Source organism: Protopterus annectens, chromosome 1.part1 (assembly GCF_019279795.1).
Source record: "Protopterus annectens isolate FY-2018-M chromosome 1.part1, PAN1.0, whole genome shotgun sequence".
Taxonomy (NCBI): Eukaryota; Metazoa; Chordata; order Ceratodontiformes; family Protopteridae; genus Protopterus; species Protopterus annectens.
In genome coordinates this window covers 120664095-120683350 of record NC_056726.1, presented here as the reverse complement: position 1 = coordinate 120683350, position 19256 = coordinate 120664095, and the positions used below count along the sequence as shown (strand labels likewise).

General features: G+C 36.2%; 1 protein-coding gene across 1 annotated transcript in view; it reads right to left on the bottom strand.

Annotated features, from left to right (window-relative positions):
• LOC122814238 (dynein axonemal heavy chain 5-like) overlaps positions 1 to 19256 on the bottom strand; it is a 3525594-nt gene that overhangs the window by 464197 nt on the left and 3042141 nt on the right. The window contains exon 98 of the mRNA XM_044086840.1: positions 11422 to 11538. Within this exon, the coding sequence (XP_043942775.1) occupies positions 11422 to 11538 (117 nt within the window). The remainder of the gene's footprint in view (positions 1 to 11421; positions 11539 to 19256) is intronic.

Genomic DNA, 19256 nt, shown 5'->3' with positions numbered 1-19256 from the left:
GTGGGTAGGGAGCAAAATGTACAGCTATGTATGGGGCAATTTTTTTTGCGGAACAGATGCCCTTTTTTTTAAGATGGGAGTCAGATGTTGGGGAAGGGCTGTAGGCATGTTTGGGGAGGTAGGTTGGGTAGGATAGGTTGCATTTGCAGACAGATAAGACAGACAAGACAACAGACAGGGGAGGTATATGACACATGAGGGGGTAAACACCTTTGATGGGGAGAGTGGTTGGGAATCCGAAGCCCATGATCCCCCAAATGGATACAGTGGGACTGAGGTCCCCACCCATGGGCAGTCACCACTGCACCTTCATGGTCCTGAAGGTGGCTGTGCTGGGGGCTGGACAGGAGGAGCAGCCTGCCCCTCGAGGTGCACCAGACAGCCCTCCATCTGGTGCAGCTGACCACCCAACTCTGCTCGGATGATGCTGTGCACCATATCCTTTGACTGTGAGTGACAGGCTCCTGTCCATGCCCACTCCCTGGAGGGGGATGGGCCTCGTCCCCTGAGGCAGTTCCACCAGGGCCTCGTCCCCTGAGGCAGTTCCACCAGAAGGTGGTGCAGGACCAACGGGCGAGGGAGTCCTGTGTTGGGTGCCAGACATGCTGGGGCCTGGTGCCATGGGCAGATGAGGTGGGACAGGTGGATCCACTGGGATCTGCCTTCCCAAATGTGCTATGGTGTTGAGGTTTTACAAAATATGTTGGTTAGTCATGAACAACACATTTCAAGATTAGTTATAACAGCATGCATGGGTGTTCCAATTATCCTCATAAAACAGATTTGAAACAGTTGCATAGCAAACAGAACTCATGCATAAATGGAACAACAGCATGCATCATAACAGCATGCCAGTAACATTGACAGCAACAGGCCACCAACAATGGTATTTGAACAAGGTATGTTAACATGCAAACAATCAAATATATGAACAATAATAGAACACAAGTTCCAACATTATGTTTGGAGAACAACATACCTGTAGTATATGAATTATAGTATTGATCCAGATAAGGGGTAGGGGAAGAGACAAAACGTCCATTAACAACTGTTTATGCTTCTATTTTCCACAACAGTATTGCTCAATACTCTATGGGTCTGCCCTCACTTTATATCTACCTATGGCCAATAGCTTCTGTAGCACAAACATACCTATTAAACTGTCAGCCTGGAATGGTATGGGACAAACTGTGACAACTGTGGGTACATGACTAGAGGGGACTTATACATGTCAGGGTTACATATCTGGCACAGAAGGGGTACCCTGAACTGCTGTTATATGAGTATGCTACTGGCATACTTCAACTGGTTTCCTATCTGTGTCCAGGGTTATTGGCAGCAGTGACCACTAACTGTGACAGCGAGACACCTGAGAGACATGTATTGGGAAGAGTGCATGTTGTATGTAGGTCTATATCATATGAGCGAATAGGAAAAACTGCAAACGCTCATAATTTCGAAAGTACCGGACCTTGAAGGGCTTTTTCTGAGATTGCAGTACAGTGAAGAATGGAATATTTGCTCTTTCCTCACTGTACTGTGATCTTGGAGTTGGAATATATATTTAGCAGGGGGTATGGGGGGCACAGCCCCCCACAATAGCAAGTTTGAGGTGTGGTACTTTTGAGATTGTGAGCGTTCACGGTTTTTCCTATTCGCTCATATGATATACACCCTTGTATGTACCTATCCTGCTGTCATTTGCAGGCATGTGGTGGGACAGTTGAACAGTTGTACACAGTTTATTAGTTTACCCTTTATACAACTACTACCAACATTTCCTTACCTGTAAAACCCGTGGAGAAAATATCTGTTAACACTACCTGACTGTTTTTACATTTATTCCTGTTTCCTTGTGTGTAGATATGCACACATCGTAGTACCACTCCCTGGATTCAAATTGTGTCTGGGTGTGCAAAATTAACAACTAAGCTAGTTCTCATCACACTGAGATACTGGGAACTGCTGTTTCCTGTTTTTCTGGTTTCACTCTAATAGTCTTTGGTTAGACAGTCTGAACTTGTAATCCTGTGATGCGTGCATGACAGATAGTGCACTGTGCAGTAATCCTTTGGATTACTACAATCTGGAAAGCAAAGGTTAACACAAGGCAATGCTGCATGGAGCACACTTTGATACATTACACATTACTATTCAGGGTTCAGAGCTTAGTGCAATATATATTTCACATTTCATTTATATCTTGTTTTACAGCTCCATTCTAAGTCTACAACAACATACCAGAGTAAACACAACAGTTTGTGTTATAGATGTTTATTACAGATTAATATTAGTCTGACAAATGTTATTTGTTCAATTAGCACAGTAACAGTATACCTACTAGCAGTAAACAATGTACTCCTTCTTAGTTATTTGCACAATATACTGCAAAATAGATTTTTACTCACCAGCCTGTCAGCACAGCCTCAGCAGTCTGTCGGTATGGGCTTCAATTTTACTAGCTCTCTTTGCTGCAGCTGTAGGGGAGGAGAACAAACATTATGCATACCTGTACCTGTCTATCACATCCTCAGGCTAGAATTTGGTACACCTATATCTTAGATGCTTACAAACTGCTGGAGCACGGTTGTCCCTAGCATCTTGGATCCACTGGTCCAGGAGCACCCCCTTACTCCACTTTAGGTCAGCATAGTGGTGCTGGATCTGCTTACCAGTTCGGGGGATGCCAGTAGCACTGGTGAGATCACGGGCAAGATGGTTCCAGCCAGGCCTCCATAGAGGGTATAACCACAGGTGAGGAAAGGAAGATCTTAGGTTTCTCAATATGAAATCTAAAATATTTCATTACCCTAGATGGACTTCATGCAATTTGTCAAAATTGTTTTGATTCATATAGATAGTTATTATTATGTATTTATCTGACCTTTCAGTAGTTTAAGTACTGATAAAGTAAAATCTCCCATAACCATATGCCTACCTGGGTCTACTTTGTTTCACTGAAAGCTCATTTCAATAAATTTGAATTTACCCTGACCAAATCGCTGAAAACTCAAATTACTGAAAACTCATTTCACTGAATCTCATTTCAATGAAGTGAAATACTGGCACTATGTAGAGTAGTGTAAGGCAAGTAAAAGGTATATGTCTTTTTCCCCATAGTAGTGCGATCCTGGAGTTAATATATATGTAGTTAGTATATATAGTTAGGGGGTGTGTGGGGGGCACAGGAGGCACTAGTTTGGTTTATATTATATTTTACCGAAAGCTTCAAAACAATACATTTTAAACCATAGACATGCATACTTGCAACACCAATGACTAACTCTCTCCAGAAGACAATATATACCCAAACTAAGTGAGGAGCTATGCCCCACACCCCACACTCCCCAACTATATATATACTAACTCCAGGATCGCACTACAGTGGGGAAAAAGGGATATACCTTTTACTTGCCTTACAGTACTCTACACAGTGCCATATATACTAACTTCACTTTAGTGAAATGAGATTCGGTGAAATGAGTTTTCAGTAATTTGATTTTTCAGCGATTTGGTCAGGATGAATAGAAATTCAGTGAAATGAGCTTTCAATGAAACACAGTAGACCCACCTACCTCTCAGTTTTGCTCATTCTTCTTTTTATATTATTTAAAGTGAAAATTTCATTTATCGTTGGTAAATAAAATGGTGCTGAATCTGGCTAATGTGTGCAGTAACTTTAAGACTGCAGACCTACACTTTTAATTAATTAGGAGAATAAAATAACAATAAAATGGCATAGCAGATGGGTTGAAAAACTCATAATGGAGTGAAAATGGAAATTGGTCATGTGAGCAATATATAAACAATATATTAAGGACATTTAAAGAAGTACTGTTTACTGTTGCATAACAAAAGAGTTAATCACTAACTATAGTAGAAAATAAGTTATTTGGAGTGCTGTTATTGTTATAAACTAGAACAATATAGGTGTTTTTTTAAAGGAATAGTTACTACAAATACACACAATGATGAGTTGTGGTATGTAATTTACACACACGAATGACATACAGCATAATACAAGTAATTTTTGGCATAGCTAAATGATTTTTACTGGATGTACAAGTCAAAATTTTATATAGAAATACTTTACTAATTATCGAAGAGATTCAGCTGAAGTTTGCATAACATAAAAACAATTATTGATTATAGACAGAAAAATATTGTCTTACTGATGAAATAGCTAGCAATGGAAGAGGCTGACATTTTTTGGTATTACTGTTAAAAGCTATTTAAATAATGGAAGTCTACTGCAAAATGAATGATAACAAAATATGACAAGAAGTGTCATTATTACTTAATAAGCTGGGCAACAAAATGTATAGTTTATAGCATAGTTTGTTAGCACCAGATCAATCTTAAGTAAAATAGTTCTAGTACACTGGAGAGGCTTCAAAGTATATATATATATATATATATATATATATATATCTATGGATCTACTTCTAAGTACTGTAATTCCACAATACCGAAGACCAGACTATTGAGACGAGAATCACAAAACTGAAAATCCCAAACTGCGTAATTCTTCCCAGAGCAAGTAAACACTTGCCTAACACAACATTAAAACACACCACAATATCTAAAACCCACTTAGGTAGGGGACTGTATGGTACACACCTCACAATGTGGGGGGCTGCACCCCCCACAACCCCCTAACTATATATACCAACTTTGGGATCCTACTACAGTAGAGAAAAGGCATAATTCCCCACACTGGCCAAGTGTTTACTTGCCCTGGGAATATTTACAAGGTTCGGGATTTTCAGTTTCGTGATTCTCATTTCGATATTCTGGTCTTCTTTATTGTGGAATTACAGTATTTAGAAGTAGACCTATATATAGATAGATAGACATATTATTTTTTGTCAAATGTAGTATTAGGTGACAGAATGAACTGAAGTGTAGTTTGTCTGAATAGTGGAGTGACTAAATGTTTTTCTGTGTGAATGGGTTTTGTGTGATACATTTAAGTGGATGTGTATATTGCATGGTAGTGTGTGCATGTGTGTGAAAGTGACTATGTGTGGGTTAGGGTTAGAACAGGAGTTTGGTAGGGGCTGAAATATGTTATTAGTGTGTATGTGTGTGTGTGTGTGTGTGTGTGTGTGTGTGTGTGTGTGTGTGTGTGTGTGTGTGTGTATGTATGGTGAATGTCCGAGACGTCTTATGTAGTGATAGTGTTACACAAAGTTTTTTTCTATAGTAAATTAGTGCACAGTTAGGGTTAAGGTCAAAGTTTAGGGTTATTGTTAGGAGCAAGGCATTAATAGGGTAGAGCATGTGTTAATAATACTTGCTAACACTAACCCTTTCCCACTCCCTATTCCTAAATGTATGCCTTATCCTAAAAAATTCATATCTGTAACACTATCAGGTTTGGTTTGAATGATTTGATAGGGTTATGGTTTACATACTGGAAAATTTATTTGTTTTTGTTTTTTAATCTGTGGAGTCTGAATATTTATGCTGTCACTGAAATGAATGCTTGGCATGTTTTGGTTGATATTTAGTGTGTCCATTATTTAACACGTTGACCGTTCATGATACAAGCATACATACATACAGTTAAGCATTTTTGTTCTTTGTTAATAGTTTAGATGTGTGAAAATACTAATGTCTTCTGTTTACCTTTTAAATTAGCTTTTCAAATATAATTCATTTATGTACCTTTCTTTTTGCAGTTGTTTTTTCTCCTAATTCCAACTTGCTGTGAATGAACTAATATGTATGTCAAGTAAAAATATAATTTTGTATTAACTAGTTCAAAGAGCAAACAGAGCTTCTGAGAGATGTCTGGATGTAGGAATATTAGAGAGATTTTATGCTACAAATATAGACTCAGAATATTTACTATTTAATGGTATACTAGTCATTAGAAAATGGAGCAAAGCATTAATACTCTCTATGGGATATTAGTAGTTAAAAAGTGGTCTGAGTGAATGTGATCAGTGTAAAATGTACAGTAGACCAAATAACTTTATTCATAGAAATCCAGTCTGAAAATTACATACTAACACTTTTTCAGTTTTGAAATTCAATTTTTTGACTGGGGTATTTGCTAAATGTCCGCACATCTTTTGATAACTGTTACAGAGTCTTATGTACTATTTGACCTGAGTACTATTTCACCTGAGACTGTCTTAAACTGAACACTGGAATACATGAGATAAATTTTCTGTCTGTGGTGATATACTATTTTTCTTTTATGGGAACTTACTACAGGAAATTTCATGGGTGTTTACTTTTCCAGAAATTCCATATGCTTAACTGAAGAAGACTTTAGCTCATCTGTCACATTGTCCCCTTTCTTTTCTCCAACTCCACGGCCATTAATTCTCATTCAGGAAGGGCTGTCTCTATTAAATGTGGAGTTCAGGTTATAGATAGATATCTTTTAAATGAGGCAACAACTTAATCACACTTCCAACAGTTTAGTCTGTTGGGAAATGGAGCTGTGCTTCTTTGTTGTGTGCAAACATATATATCAATTATATTCCTAATGTACTTAAATACAGGTATGATGTCAGGCTATTTACAAGCTTATGCCTTTATATTTATTAATTGATAGAACTTATACAGAAGGAGCAGAAATTGATGGGACAATATGTTGTAGTGTGGGTTTACCGAAAAAAGTTCTGTTTCCTTACAGGCTTATTTTTTTTTAGAACACCACTATTGTTGATTATTTACTGAGGTTTGGTGTCACCATCTATTTAAGGGAGAGCTTTACTTCATCTGCTCCCATGCTGGTTGCAGCCAGGCAGTCATGAAGATATCTACTATTCAAAGCTTAAACACATTTCTAAATGGATACCATTATTAAGCGATAAGCTATTTTTTACAAATGCAGTACTCAATAAAAATGCCAGTGTACTACAATAAATGTTAATGTACTGCAGTATCATTTGCAAGACATAATGTGACCCATTCCCAGTGATCACAAGCCAACAAATATTCTATGCTCCATCACAGTTACTTTGGTCCTCAATAGGACCGGAAAAATATGGTCTGGCAGTCTTATGAGCTCCCAAATTAGATTTAATTTAATATGCTTTCACCACTGTGATTCCTGAGGATCAGTGCAGTGTACTTCAGCTATTGCTGACAGCTAGCAGCAAGTGCATAGCTAAGAAAATTAAGACAAATGTATCTATGTATGACGTCTGGCAAACACTGATAACCTATATATATATATATATATATATATATATATATATATATATATATATATATATATATTTCTTAGATACTTATTTTTGGTGGAAAAAAATACCCCTGCATGCTCCAAGAGCTAAACTGAGCTTCTATAGTGACTAAGATCAAAGCATGTTTTTAACTTGGAAAATAATGTTTTGAGTAGTGATGTAAGTTCATATTGCATTATTGTTTTGCTATACTTGATGTTTTCCTGTTGTTGCTATTGCCATACATGTGTTACTGTTAATATTAATAAAAATGTTTTTAAGAAAAATTACAAAGGTAATATTTAGAAGTGACAACTATGTGAGCTATAGCATGCACAGTTGTGGCCAAAACAAGGTATAGAGTTTTGAAGACTGAGACTATGCATGCATTAGAGTCCATAGAAGTGTATAAGTATACATTTAATTTAGACAAAGTGTAAAATATTGAGCTCACGATTGGAAGTGGGTGTGTGTGTGTGTGTGTGTGTGTGTGTGTGTGTGTGTGTGTGTGTGTGTATGTGTGTGTGTGTGTGTGTGTGTATTTATATATATCTGTAGGAGATGAAGAGAGAGAGAGATATATACAAGTCTTACAGTGAAATTAAAAAAACACATTTTGAGATTTACTTAGGCAGGGAGTAAAAATGGGCAAAAGCAAAGGTACGAGGACCTTTTCTGTGTGTTGCAGGAATAGAAGTACATATTTTCAGAAGTAGAGAGATAAGAATTGTTGGAGAAGCATATGGATGCAAATACAGGGTGGGAATTATAAGTACTGTGCCCCATGGACTAGAGCTGGAGCATATTAGAAATATGCATAAAAGCCTTTCCAGTACATGTACATTGCTACACAATGGGGGAAGTGTGGAATCTGATGCATGTATGCTGCTACACAATGGGGAAAGTGTGGAATCTGATGCATGTATGCTGCTACACAATGGGGAAAGTGTGGAATCTGATGCATGTATGCTGCTACACAATGGGGAAAGTGTGGAATCTGATGCATGTATGCTGCTACACAATGGGGAAAGTGTGGAATCTGATGCATGTATGCTGCTACACAATGGGGAAAGTGTGGAATCTGATGCATTGTTCTGTGCCTTCCATACTAAGAAGCACAATTAATATCACACCTAAGCAGGAATATGACAGACTTTTACTAAGACATTTTGAATGTAGTGAAGGCTGGATGCCTTACTTTCTATTTGCCATCTTCATCACTTTTTCTCATTTTTGAACACGTATCTCTAACCACGAATACTGCAGTTTATCTTCAGTGGAAGGCAACCTTTGGCTTTGAAAATATTTGCATAATTTACTACCCAAAGTCTATAACACTTTGAGAAAAATCCCTCACATGGACAGATTGTCAAAGAATTTGATTCCCTGATTCAGTCACTGTTTATTTTCACATTTGATAATTTTGTCATTGGCTTTTGTTACATCATGTTTATTGGATTTCAGCCAATTTTTGAATGTGGTCAGGGATATCCAGATAGATCCACATTAGCCCATGTTCACTCTTGTTATACTTTATAACACCATCCTGCTATAGGGTTGGCATGAAGCTCCACACTGCTAGTTCCTCCAAAATGATAGATATAAGATAGCTTCTCCATATTTTGCCTTTGCCTTTCCATGGATGTATTAACAATAACTGTTCACATACTTCTTTCTTGTCTCATATAAAACATTCTTTCCTTTCAGGTTAGCCGATGTTTACATGAGAAGAGTATAATGTGCAGCACTGGCATCCATGTTTTATTCATGGACTATGCTGACTTTAAGTATTTCATTAAGCTATTTTTGTTCATGTACTGGCATTTGGAATAGGTGCTTCACTGACCTTTGGCTCATTTGGAAGAGAAATAATAAAACAACACTGTGATTTTGTGCTTTATTTGAACTGCAATATTTTTGGAGTAAGTTTGATTGTTTACTTTTAGTTAAACTACAGTATGTTTTGAGGTGATAATGTTGACAGTCCATAAGATGTCTCTGTGAAATCCCATATTTCCTAAAAAGTTGGCTTTGAGTCTGCAGCCCAACCACATCATTTATAAAATTACTGAGGTATATTTTTGGATATATTTATATCAGAGTTTGCCAGACTATGAGACAGCTTTTGATGAAATATATTGATAGATTTTTGGATAGATTCTTTGCACGCATTTACTTATGACAGACCAAGAAGTGATTTAATGAACACTGATAGGAGGAAGAACTGACATCAAAACAGAGATGTGGTGACATCTGTCAGCATACATGATATTACACTACAGGGCATCAGTGCTTTTTTGTATTATAAAAAAAAAAACAAACAAAAAAAAAATAAAACTTGTTAATTACGTCATCATATTTTTCAGCAATGATAGAGTCCAAAGCAAAAAAACTAAACTTAAAATGCCACTAACATAGTCTAAATATACGAACCACCACAAACATGAACGATGGTCACTACCAGAATCATGTATTTTATTTAAAACAAGAAACACTCCTAGCGCCTCGGCTTATACAAGCCTTTACAGAGTAATCTAAATAAATATAAAAAACTAAACTTTTTTTTAAACACTCTACAGTGAAATGTATGTTTTGCTAAAACAATGCCAAAATCGTTATTCTTTATAGCAAATGTGTGTTCATAAATTCTCTGTGGGAGCAGTCTAGTGGTTTTGCCCACATAGAAGCTCTCATAGGAATTAGACATAGCTAAATAAACAACACCTTCAGATTGGCAAGTAAATCTACATTTAACCAACACTATTTAATTCTGGTGACTTAGAAAAACACTTTTCCTACTACACATGTACCTACAGTACTTATATCCACTGAAGTGGTAAGTACCAAGTAGGTGCTTGTAATTAATAAAAGTAATGTGTTGTTCTAACAAACTTTTAAGATTATACATTTTTGTGTATGAAAATAATGGTTTACACCCAATAACCTTGGATAGATTGTTACTACTCATAATGCTATTGCAAGTATCATAAATAACATTTCTAACTGGAACAATGTCAACACAGATAGGCACTGAAAAGGTGGTCCTGAAAAAGCTATGTTCAATACTGTTCCTTTCTTTAGGCGTATACCCATGTATAAAAACAGGCTGAAATGTAATCAACCTGTTATAACTAACATTGTTAATGATATTGTATAGTATTCTCTTACAGTAACCTCTACTGATAAATACAATTTTGAGAATGTTATGTTTATCATGGAACCAACTTTTATGACTAATTTAAATGACTTAATCTGATAAACTGCCCCTGGTAGTGTTCCACTTCATAAAATAAGGATGACTGCTGGTTTGGTGCAAATAATTGTTTACAAAAGTCTCATTTCAATACATGTTACTATGAAAACAAGCAGCAATCTTATCAAGTTTTAACTTTAAGCCCATAAAATGAAACTCTGATCCAATATTACTCAAAATAAAATAAAAAAAAAATACTCTTGTTTAAATCTTTCAAAAAAGCATAAAACTTGCCTTGGGTACCATCTTATAAAAACAGGAAATCATCTGTGTATCTCCTGTACAGTTTGACATGTATATATAAGGGATGTTTAATTAAAAATCTTGTTCCCAAAAACTTGTTAATAAGTTTACAAAAATGGGTGCCATATGTGCACCCATTGCAAAGCTGATGATAAACTACTTCCTCAAATATTAAAAAAATGTTAGGCAATACGAAATCAAGCAGTAAACATACAGTGTTAATTTTAGTATTTGTTAAATCTGAGTACTATCAGAGATAACTTCTCATAAATTGTATCCCAATATCTTGTAGAATAGATTTGTGCAAAGAAACTGCATTGATAGTCACTAACATACTTTTTGTTCCTGTTAATTAATAACTTTTAAAAATGACCAAACATATACAAAATATTTTAAATAATATTTTGAATGCTGCACTATTGATTTTAAAATATAATATAAACAGTTCTACACTTAGTCTGATTACCATGAGATGGCACAATTGGTCTCGATTTTGGCTGGACAGTTTTTATTAATTTTTACTATATCAAAAATGTTCCCAATTTTGAAAATTCATTGACCATAAATTCACTTGAAGCACTTCTCTCACTTTTCCTAACAATTACCTTGACTTCTTCCTTCTCTTATATCTCCCTCCTTGAAGTTTCACACTCAGCAATACTTTTTGAAACTACACATGACAAAACTGCAGTAGTTTTACAGCAAATGGGACCCATTCAGACAACTTAATTTACTTACTTTTGCTGGGTTTTCAAGTTGCTCACTATTAACAAAGGTTTTCCAGGTCAAATCCTTGCCATCTCTGTACATCCGATCAAATGACTCCCAGAACCAGCTGTGGTAAGTACCTAAGATCTGAAATTAAACAAACATCATCAGAATCCTTGAACAAAATATGTTGCAGTTTCTACTTATATGAAAATTGAGAAAACCTGAGGCAGGATTCATAAAGGTTATCACAAAATATGTACATAGCATACACTTAGTGCAACCCTTCTGAGTGAATATACAGCACAAGCTTTGTTAAAATCATTCCACTTCAACGGTGCTTCTAGAGTAGAAATAATATCTCTTGTGTCAGAATAATTTGTTTAATTTTAAGACGATCAACATATTCCAGTCAGAAAACCACTTTAAATGCTATCTGCTTGTGAGACATTTCACAGAATGTTAAAACCTCCCACACAAATAAAACAAGAGTTTTGATGAATTACTTCTACTGTCTTGATAAAGAACAACATTTCTACTGGACATGTCCTAGTCTAAAGGTGTTGGGGAACTTTGTTGTAATGTTACAGGAGAAGAGAGAGGATAATTCAGTCTCAGAAACAGAAGTGCCGAATAAATATCTGAACATTTCGCATTCAAGCATTTTAAATTAGTAGACCCTCAATGATCAGTAAAAACATTATTCAGCTTTTTGCTTTGTGGTTTACTAGTTAATTTTTTGGTGTGGGTACTAGCATATTTGACACATTAAGCATGCTCCCTACAGTCCTGTACTTCTCAACAGTCCCGGAGTTTGTAGAATGTCACAGAGTTTGCTTGATATTTTTGCACTGTCCTGCATATGATTTTTGATTTTCTGATAAATCATTAAGAATTACAGTCAATCCATAATGACAGACACTAGAGTTTCATAGATTTTATTATAAAAAATGTTAATGAAAATCTCTTGTTCAATTAACTTTCTAAGTTAATTAGATTACTATTTACACATGGTCTCTGGTTTTTGGGACTTTGCATATCACTTTTTTGGCTTTGACCTTGATTCTTAATCAAAGAACTGGAAAGCTATGTATATTAGATCTGAATACTCGTTTATACCTTGCAGGGAGCATGTAATAGCCACCTAGCATTGCAACCTTTTCTAAATTGAGTAATAATGGAGCTGATTCAGTCAGTGTGGTTGGAGATAACAAGAATTACAGATCTTGTGGTAGAAAGGCAGATAAGTGCAAGTGGTCCTCATTAAGATCAGTAAGCATAAATATAGAATTAGACCATATCACATTGAGTTGGAAATTGGTATAATGGTTAAGGTGTTTACCTCACAGATACAAGGTATACAGTTTGACTCTCACTTTTTAGGGGAATTAGCTAGGCTTAAAATGGCTCACAAGGACAGCCAGCCTATTACTTCCCTATGAACCTATGAGGATACTGATCAATAGGTAGACTAATATATGCAAAATGAGGGTCTATATTATATAAACGAAGAAGAAAATTTTTGACTCACCTTTGATCGACCCCTATTTCCTGAAGCTGCACAACATCGAATGGCCAAATCACGGATTTCATTCTAAGGGAAAGAAATGAGTTGGCCATTCTGTTAAATCTGCCCCTTTCCTGAATGTAATGTGATCTCAGAGTTAATATATTTAGTTGGGGGGTGTGGGGGGGCACAGGCCCCCCACATCAGGGGTGTGGGGGTGAAGCCCCCCACTTTTATAGTGGTTGTTGTAATGTGGTGTGTGTGTTTGGGCTACCGATTTCTTTCCCTTGGAAAGAAATCGGAGATTTGATGGTACGATGTTGTGCAGCTTCGGGAAATAGGGATCGGTGAAAGATGAGTCGAAATTTTACTTTGTTTGTTTATATAATATAGACCCCAAAATGAGAGTAGGCCGAAGGAAGGTGTTTTGAATGGAAAATAGGAAGCATGGATGCATGCATGTGCAGTGGGGAAAATCAGTTTATCAGAGGCAACAAACTTTTATGCAAAGCTAATATAAACACTTCGAAGAAAACAAAATGCTACTGAACAGGGTGGAAGAAAGGCTGAATAAGATAATGGCATTTAATGAATATGGAATCAACAGAGAAAGAGCATGTCAGGAACTGTATCAGTTGACATACAGAAGTGGGGAAGGTAGTAGGGTTAACAAATGACCAAACCATAGAAATTCTATTTAGCACACTTAAAAATAAAACTAACTTACTGCAATTACAATAAATGTGGTCATTCAACATTTCTTTAAACTTTAAATAAAATAGGGCGTATAAATCTCTGCACTGTAAAATTCATGAAGTCTTACTTCAAAACCACCTTTTGATTATGTAAAACTTAACTCATAATTGAAATCGGAATCCATAGCACGCATGTAAATGTAACACAAAAATAAATAAATAATACATTGTCACTGTTGTAATTTTGCCACACCAAACAATAAACTCTTTAAAGATGTAGTCTTTTTTTCTAATTTCCTGAAAAATGAAGTTTAAAATGTATATTAAAAATGTTGGATTCTGCAGTGGGTTGACATTCATTCCAGGAATGGGCTTTTGCCTATCATGTAATGCTTACCTTGATAGCCTTCAACTTCCCAAAGTTGTGATAGGATATAATAGATATTAGAGAATGAATGAACAGTGATTCAGTATATAGCAGTGTCTCCGTTTTTGTAAAAGAACACTGAGAAGACAGGAAAACAACCAGGAATAAAAACTGCCCTCACAATAGTAAATATTAATGGTACTGAATATATTTTAGAAACTGCTGTACATTAGTTCCTCTACAGAGCATGAGCAAATAAACTTGAGTGTCAGGATATAAAAATCAATGAGAATACAGCTGTAATGGGGGATTTTAAGTACACAGACACTGACTAGGCAAAGTATCTAATGTCAGATAAATATGCCAAAATACTGCCAGATAATTAAAACAAATTGGACCAAATAGTACAAAATGCAACTAGGGGTGGCAATATCTCAGATTTCATGCTAATAAATGTGATCTCTTTCTGCTCAACACTCATGGTTATGCCTCTGTATTGTTAATAAGTATAATGATCCCATCATGCTTAACTTGTGAGGGTTTAAGGACAGACAGCTCAAGACCTACATGAGCAGCAATAAGCTTTTTATCTTTATACATACAAGCATGGTTATATAATGTATACAAGATATATATCTCACTCATGGCATTTTTAAGTAATGTTAAGTGCAAGCAATTTGTAGAACAGACAACCTGTACCTGATGAGCAAACCATAGAATATGTTCATCATACGTTCTTCTCTATGTTACCTGGACTTCCCCTCACATAGGTGCCAATAAACCTTAACTAGATGTTTTCATCCCAATATAGCTTTGCTATACCCTTTCATATTATCAGAGTTTCCAACCTGATCACCTATTTTCAATCCTGATATTCACATATTTGTGGCAAAATAATTGCAATTTTAAATTCTTTCCAAATCCAGCTAAATTCCACCCAGATATTTTTTCCCCTTTTGTTTTTACATAGCTATATTGTAGTTATTTAACAAGTGATGATTTGTTAATACTCATTCCTCTTCTAATAGTTCTAACTCACCTTTTCCTCATGAATAATCTTAGTAACCTTGGACCATTTCCTTCAGAGGGTTATATGATCCTTCACGAGACTTTCTTTCCTTCACGGGTGATACTCAATGATTCTCTTTGAAGAGAACTTGCACCAGAGATGTTGAACCTATTCTAGGGGTGGCTTGGGATCACCAAGGTCCTTCTTCCACCCCATGGGATTCCCTTACCCCATGAGATGTCTAACCTACTGGCACACACAGGGCTTTCACCTATTAGGCAACCATTGCCTGTGTCATTTTACCTCCCCATGCAACAGTTAGCTGTTGCATAAAATTGTTCATTCTAAACATGTAGTTACTTCTAGAACCCTCCATTTACTGCAGCAATACTTAGTATCTACTACTTACCACCTATTCACTGCAACGAAAGAGTCCATCTTCAGTCACTAGTAATATCCTTTTCATCACCATTTGTATAGTGATTTAGTCAATGTTTTCATTTATACTTCATTTTTGACAGACAACACCAACATGGATTCTGAGTTTAAAGATACTGATGTTTAATACCATCACTGGCAAAACCAACACTGAACTCCACTTGCATGGTAGATTATAGACGAATGAAGTAAAAAATATCATTAAAGATCAAAAGAATTCCCATTGATTAAGAGTTAAGAGTGATATTACCATCCTGCCTCTGCAGTTTTCAATACAGAGCAACACATTTTCTTTTTGGCTCATATCTCAGTGACTATCAAGTCTCTATCTGCAACTAGCCCATTTATACCTCCTTACTTCCTAGTCATAAGACATGCATAATATGGGCCAAGTATCTGTGATAATCAATAAATGTTATGAGACTTTTTTATTTCATTTTCATTTTACTAAAAATGAGTTGAATTTAGTTCAAGAATTATTGGACTTAATTCTTGACAACAACTATTTCATGTTTGAAGGGAATTTTTACCTTCAAAAAGTCGGTGTGGCTATGGGCTCCCCGTGCAGGGCAAGCGTAGCCAATATGGTTATGGCCCACTGGGAACACTTGTTTGTCACCAACAACTGCGTGTTCAATGACCAGTTAATATTCTACACCCGTTATTTGGATGACATCTTTATCTTGTTGGATGGTGACAGTTCTTTTAGTGAGTTGGTTGTAGAGTACTTCAATTCTACCACTCATTTTTTTGAAGTTCACACACACCTTTAATACAGACTCTATTCCTTATCTTGATATTTTCCTATCTAAAAATTATTCTGCTCAAAAACTTACAGCTTCTATTTTTAGAAAGAACACATACTGTAACTCACTGCTACATTTCTCTAGTTGCCATCCATTACACCAAAAACGGGCTATAATTAAGGGTCAACTGGTCAGGGCTGCCCGTATCATCACCTTAGAACATGATTTTCATGCTGAGTGTCTCTACATTAGAGGGATGTTTGTCCACCGTGGTTACCCTGACTATATCGTTGATGATATCATTGATGAAGTAACAGTTAAACGTCAGAGTCACTTCTATAAACCTATTTTGAACAACTCATTCAATACACCTAACAGTGTGGTTGCCCCCCTTTTTATGTCACCTGAACCATCTGACTACCCTTTAAAAAGAAACACTGTAGTCTCTACTTTTGTTACAACATACAACCTCAATAGCAGAGACTTCTTCCAGATTTTGTTAAAAAACTGGGAAATTTTCAAGAATGATAATGGTGTCTTTTTAAGTGTAGGTGAACGTCCTATGGTGACTTATAAAAGAGGTAAAAACCTCAAAGCTTATTATGAACATCAGGTAAGAACTCCTGTTAGAACAACAGGTATGTATAAATGCCAGGCCTGCAATTACTGTTCTTATGTCACTGAATCCAACAGATTTTGTATTCACAACTTACAATACCATTTGAAGTTGAGAGTTAACTGCAACTCGAAAATGGTAGTCTATTTAGTTCAATGTCAGTCTTGTTCAGCCTTCTATGTTGGCAAAACAGAAAGAAGGCTACGTGACCATATGTATGAACATGTGTATGCTATTAAAAAGCACAAACTGGATAATGCATTAGCTAAACACATAGTTCAATTTCCCAATCATAGTTTTAAGTTTATAGTGATAGACCAAGTTTCTCATAACCCCCGAGGTGGTCCAGATCCACTTAGATTAGAAGAACTCGAGCTCACATGGCAAATTAGGTTGAATGCATATAATTCACCTGGTTTGAATGAGGGTTGTTCCATTAGTAGTATATTAAAAATTAAAAGTCTGATCAGATGACCTGTAATTGGTACTGCACTTTTGATCTTCCTTTGTGAGTTATATATTTAATTTGTTCCATTACATATTTAAACATATATATACATTTTTCATTATTGCTTGTCATCATTTTTATATTTTTTGGATCATATTTATGATAATGTTTAATGTTTTTTTATATATAATACACTACACTTAGGTGTAATATTAGTTGTACAGTTTAGGTCATACTGTGTTTGAATTCTTACATGTTTATTTTAATAGAGAGAGAGTGGAGCTTTTCCAATGTGTTTACTTCTTTAAAATGTTTTTAAAAACAGTTTTTTCTAGCTTTTAAATTACCTCATTTAATATGTGCACCAGATGAAATGATTGGCTAACTGCTTCTTTATATAATACTGTTCACATGACTGTTAGTATGTCTGATGAAGTTTGTTTTACTTATCAAACGAAAAGTGCTTAACAATAAATATTTCTCAGTGCCGTCCTAGTCTCTTGTCAGTGGTTTGTTTAAGTTTTATGAGACTTTTTGTTTGTTCCTAACACCTCCGTCTGTTGCTGAGAAAGTACATTTCAATACCTGTTACTCTGGGCCTAGTTTAAGGATGTACATTTATAAATACTCAGCTCCAGTTAGAGTACATCTGCACTTACTGGCAAGCTTCCAATTCCCAGAGTCTCTTTCTGCCAGTCTTGGGCCTTCCCTTCTTATGGGGAGACTCCACTACTGCCTTCCTCCTGCAATGAGTGAAACAAAATTAACCCATCACTCTCTTCCCTTATTTACCAGCTATCGCAGTGCCTGCACTGATAATCAAACACAAGTAATCTGGGGCCTAGTAATGACCGAAACCTCTGAAATGCAAAACTGCCTTCCATAACAGCAATTCATTATGACTTCAACACAATTTTTCCTCCCTGCAGCTGATCATCAGCTACTATCAGCTCCTCTACTCATTCAGGAGGTCTACTGGACTTGTATTAGCCTCAATTGGGATCAGCCTGACCCATGTCTGGTGTCAGTGAAGAATTTGTGGATGATGGAACAGCATCATACTGTTGCCACGGAGTGAACCCTAATTGCCACCAAACCCGTGTCAGCTTTGTGGGTTTCACAATCACTGCCTTTGGGAGGTTCATGCTCACTTACACTCCTGCACAACCACCTGACTAAATGTCTCACCACTTATACAGCACAGAACTGGCCAGGGTCATAACAGAGGACACCTGGAGACTTCAAAGCAGGGTGTGATGCCTGCAATAAACAACTTATTGGGTGGGATTAAATGGGATAGGGTGTGGTTCTATTACAGCAAGTCAATGAACGTTATCTCTGATTAAACATAGGTCATTCACTTTCATCTACAGACTGCTTCAGTATGCACTCACACATTATTTTCACTTGACTGATTATATAAACATCAGATGTCTGACTGCAATCAACAAGGCTAACCTTAGGTAAAATGGATCCCTAGAAAAAGGACTCCATGCCTTCCAATGCACACTATTTCCCCCTGAACCTGCCCAGTGCACAGTGCCCTAATACTGTTTTCTTCTTGTCCTGGGCCCATACCATCCAAGCAGATTACTTCTTTCTAGGTTTTACACACTTTGAAATATTTTTAGCTTCCTCCCATGCTTTAACACATCTTAGCTGGACAAGACTGCACTGTAATAAGTTTGGAGGAGATAACTAAATTAAGTTGGAGGTCTGGGGATGCTAGGCCCCCCAGATGTCATAGGGTATCAGATGCTCTGGTGCATCTTTGAGCTTTTTATTTTACATCCTTTAGATCTAATGATGACCTGAACAATAATTATGAGAAAGAAAAGAAATTTAGTCTTATTTTTTCTTTCAAGGAAAAAATATGTTGTGTTTAAAACTTAATATTCAAAGCTAACAGAACAGTACTTCCCCAATAGAGTGAGAACACAAATATTTGCAATGATGTATAAATCCCACATGAGAACAGTGCATACCTTCCTACTCCTCCAAAAATAGTTACCTAATGTGTACTCCTCTGGTGTAAGTTT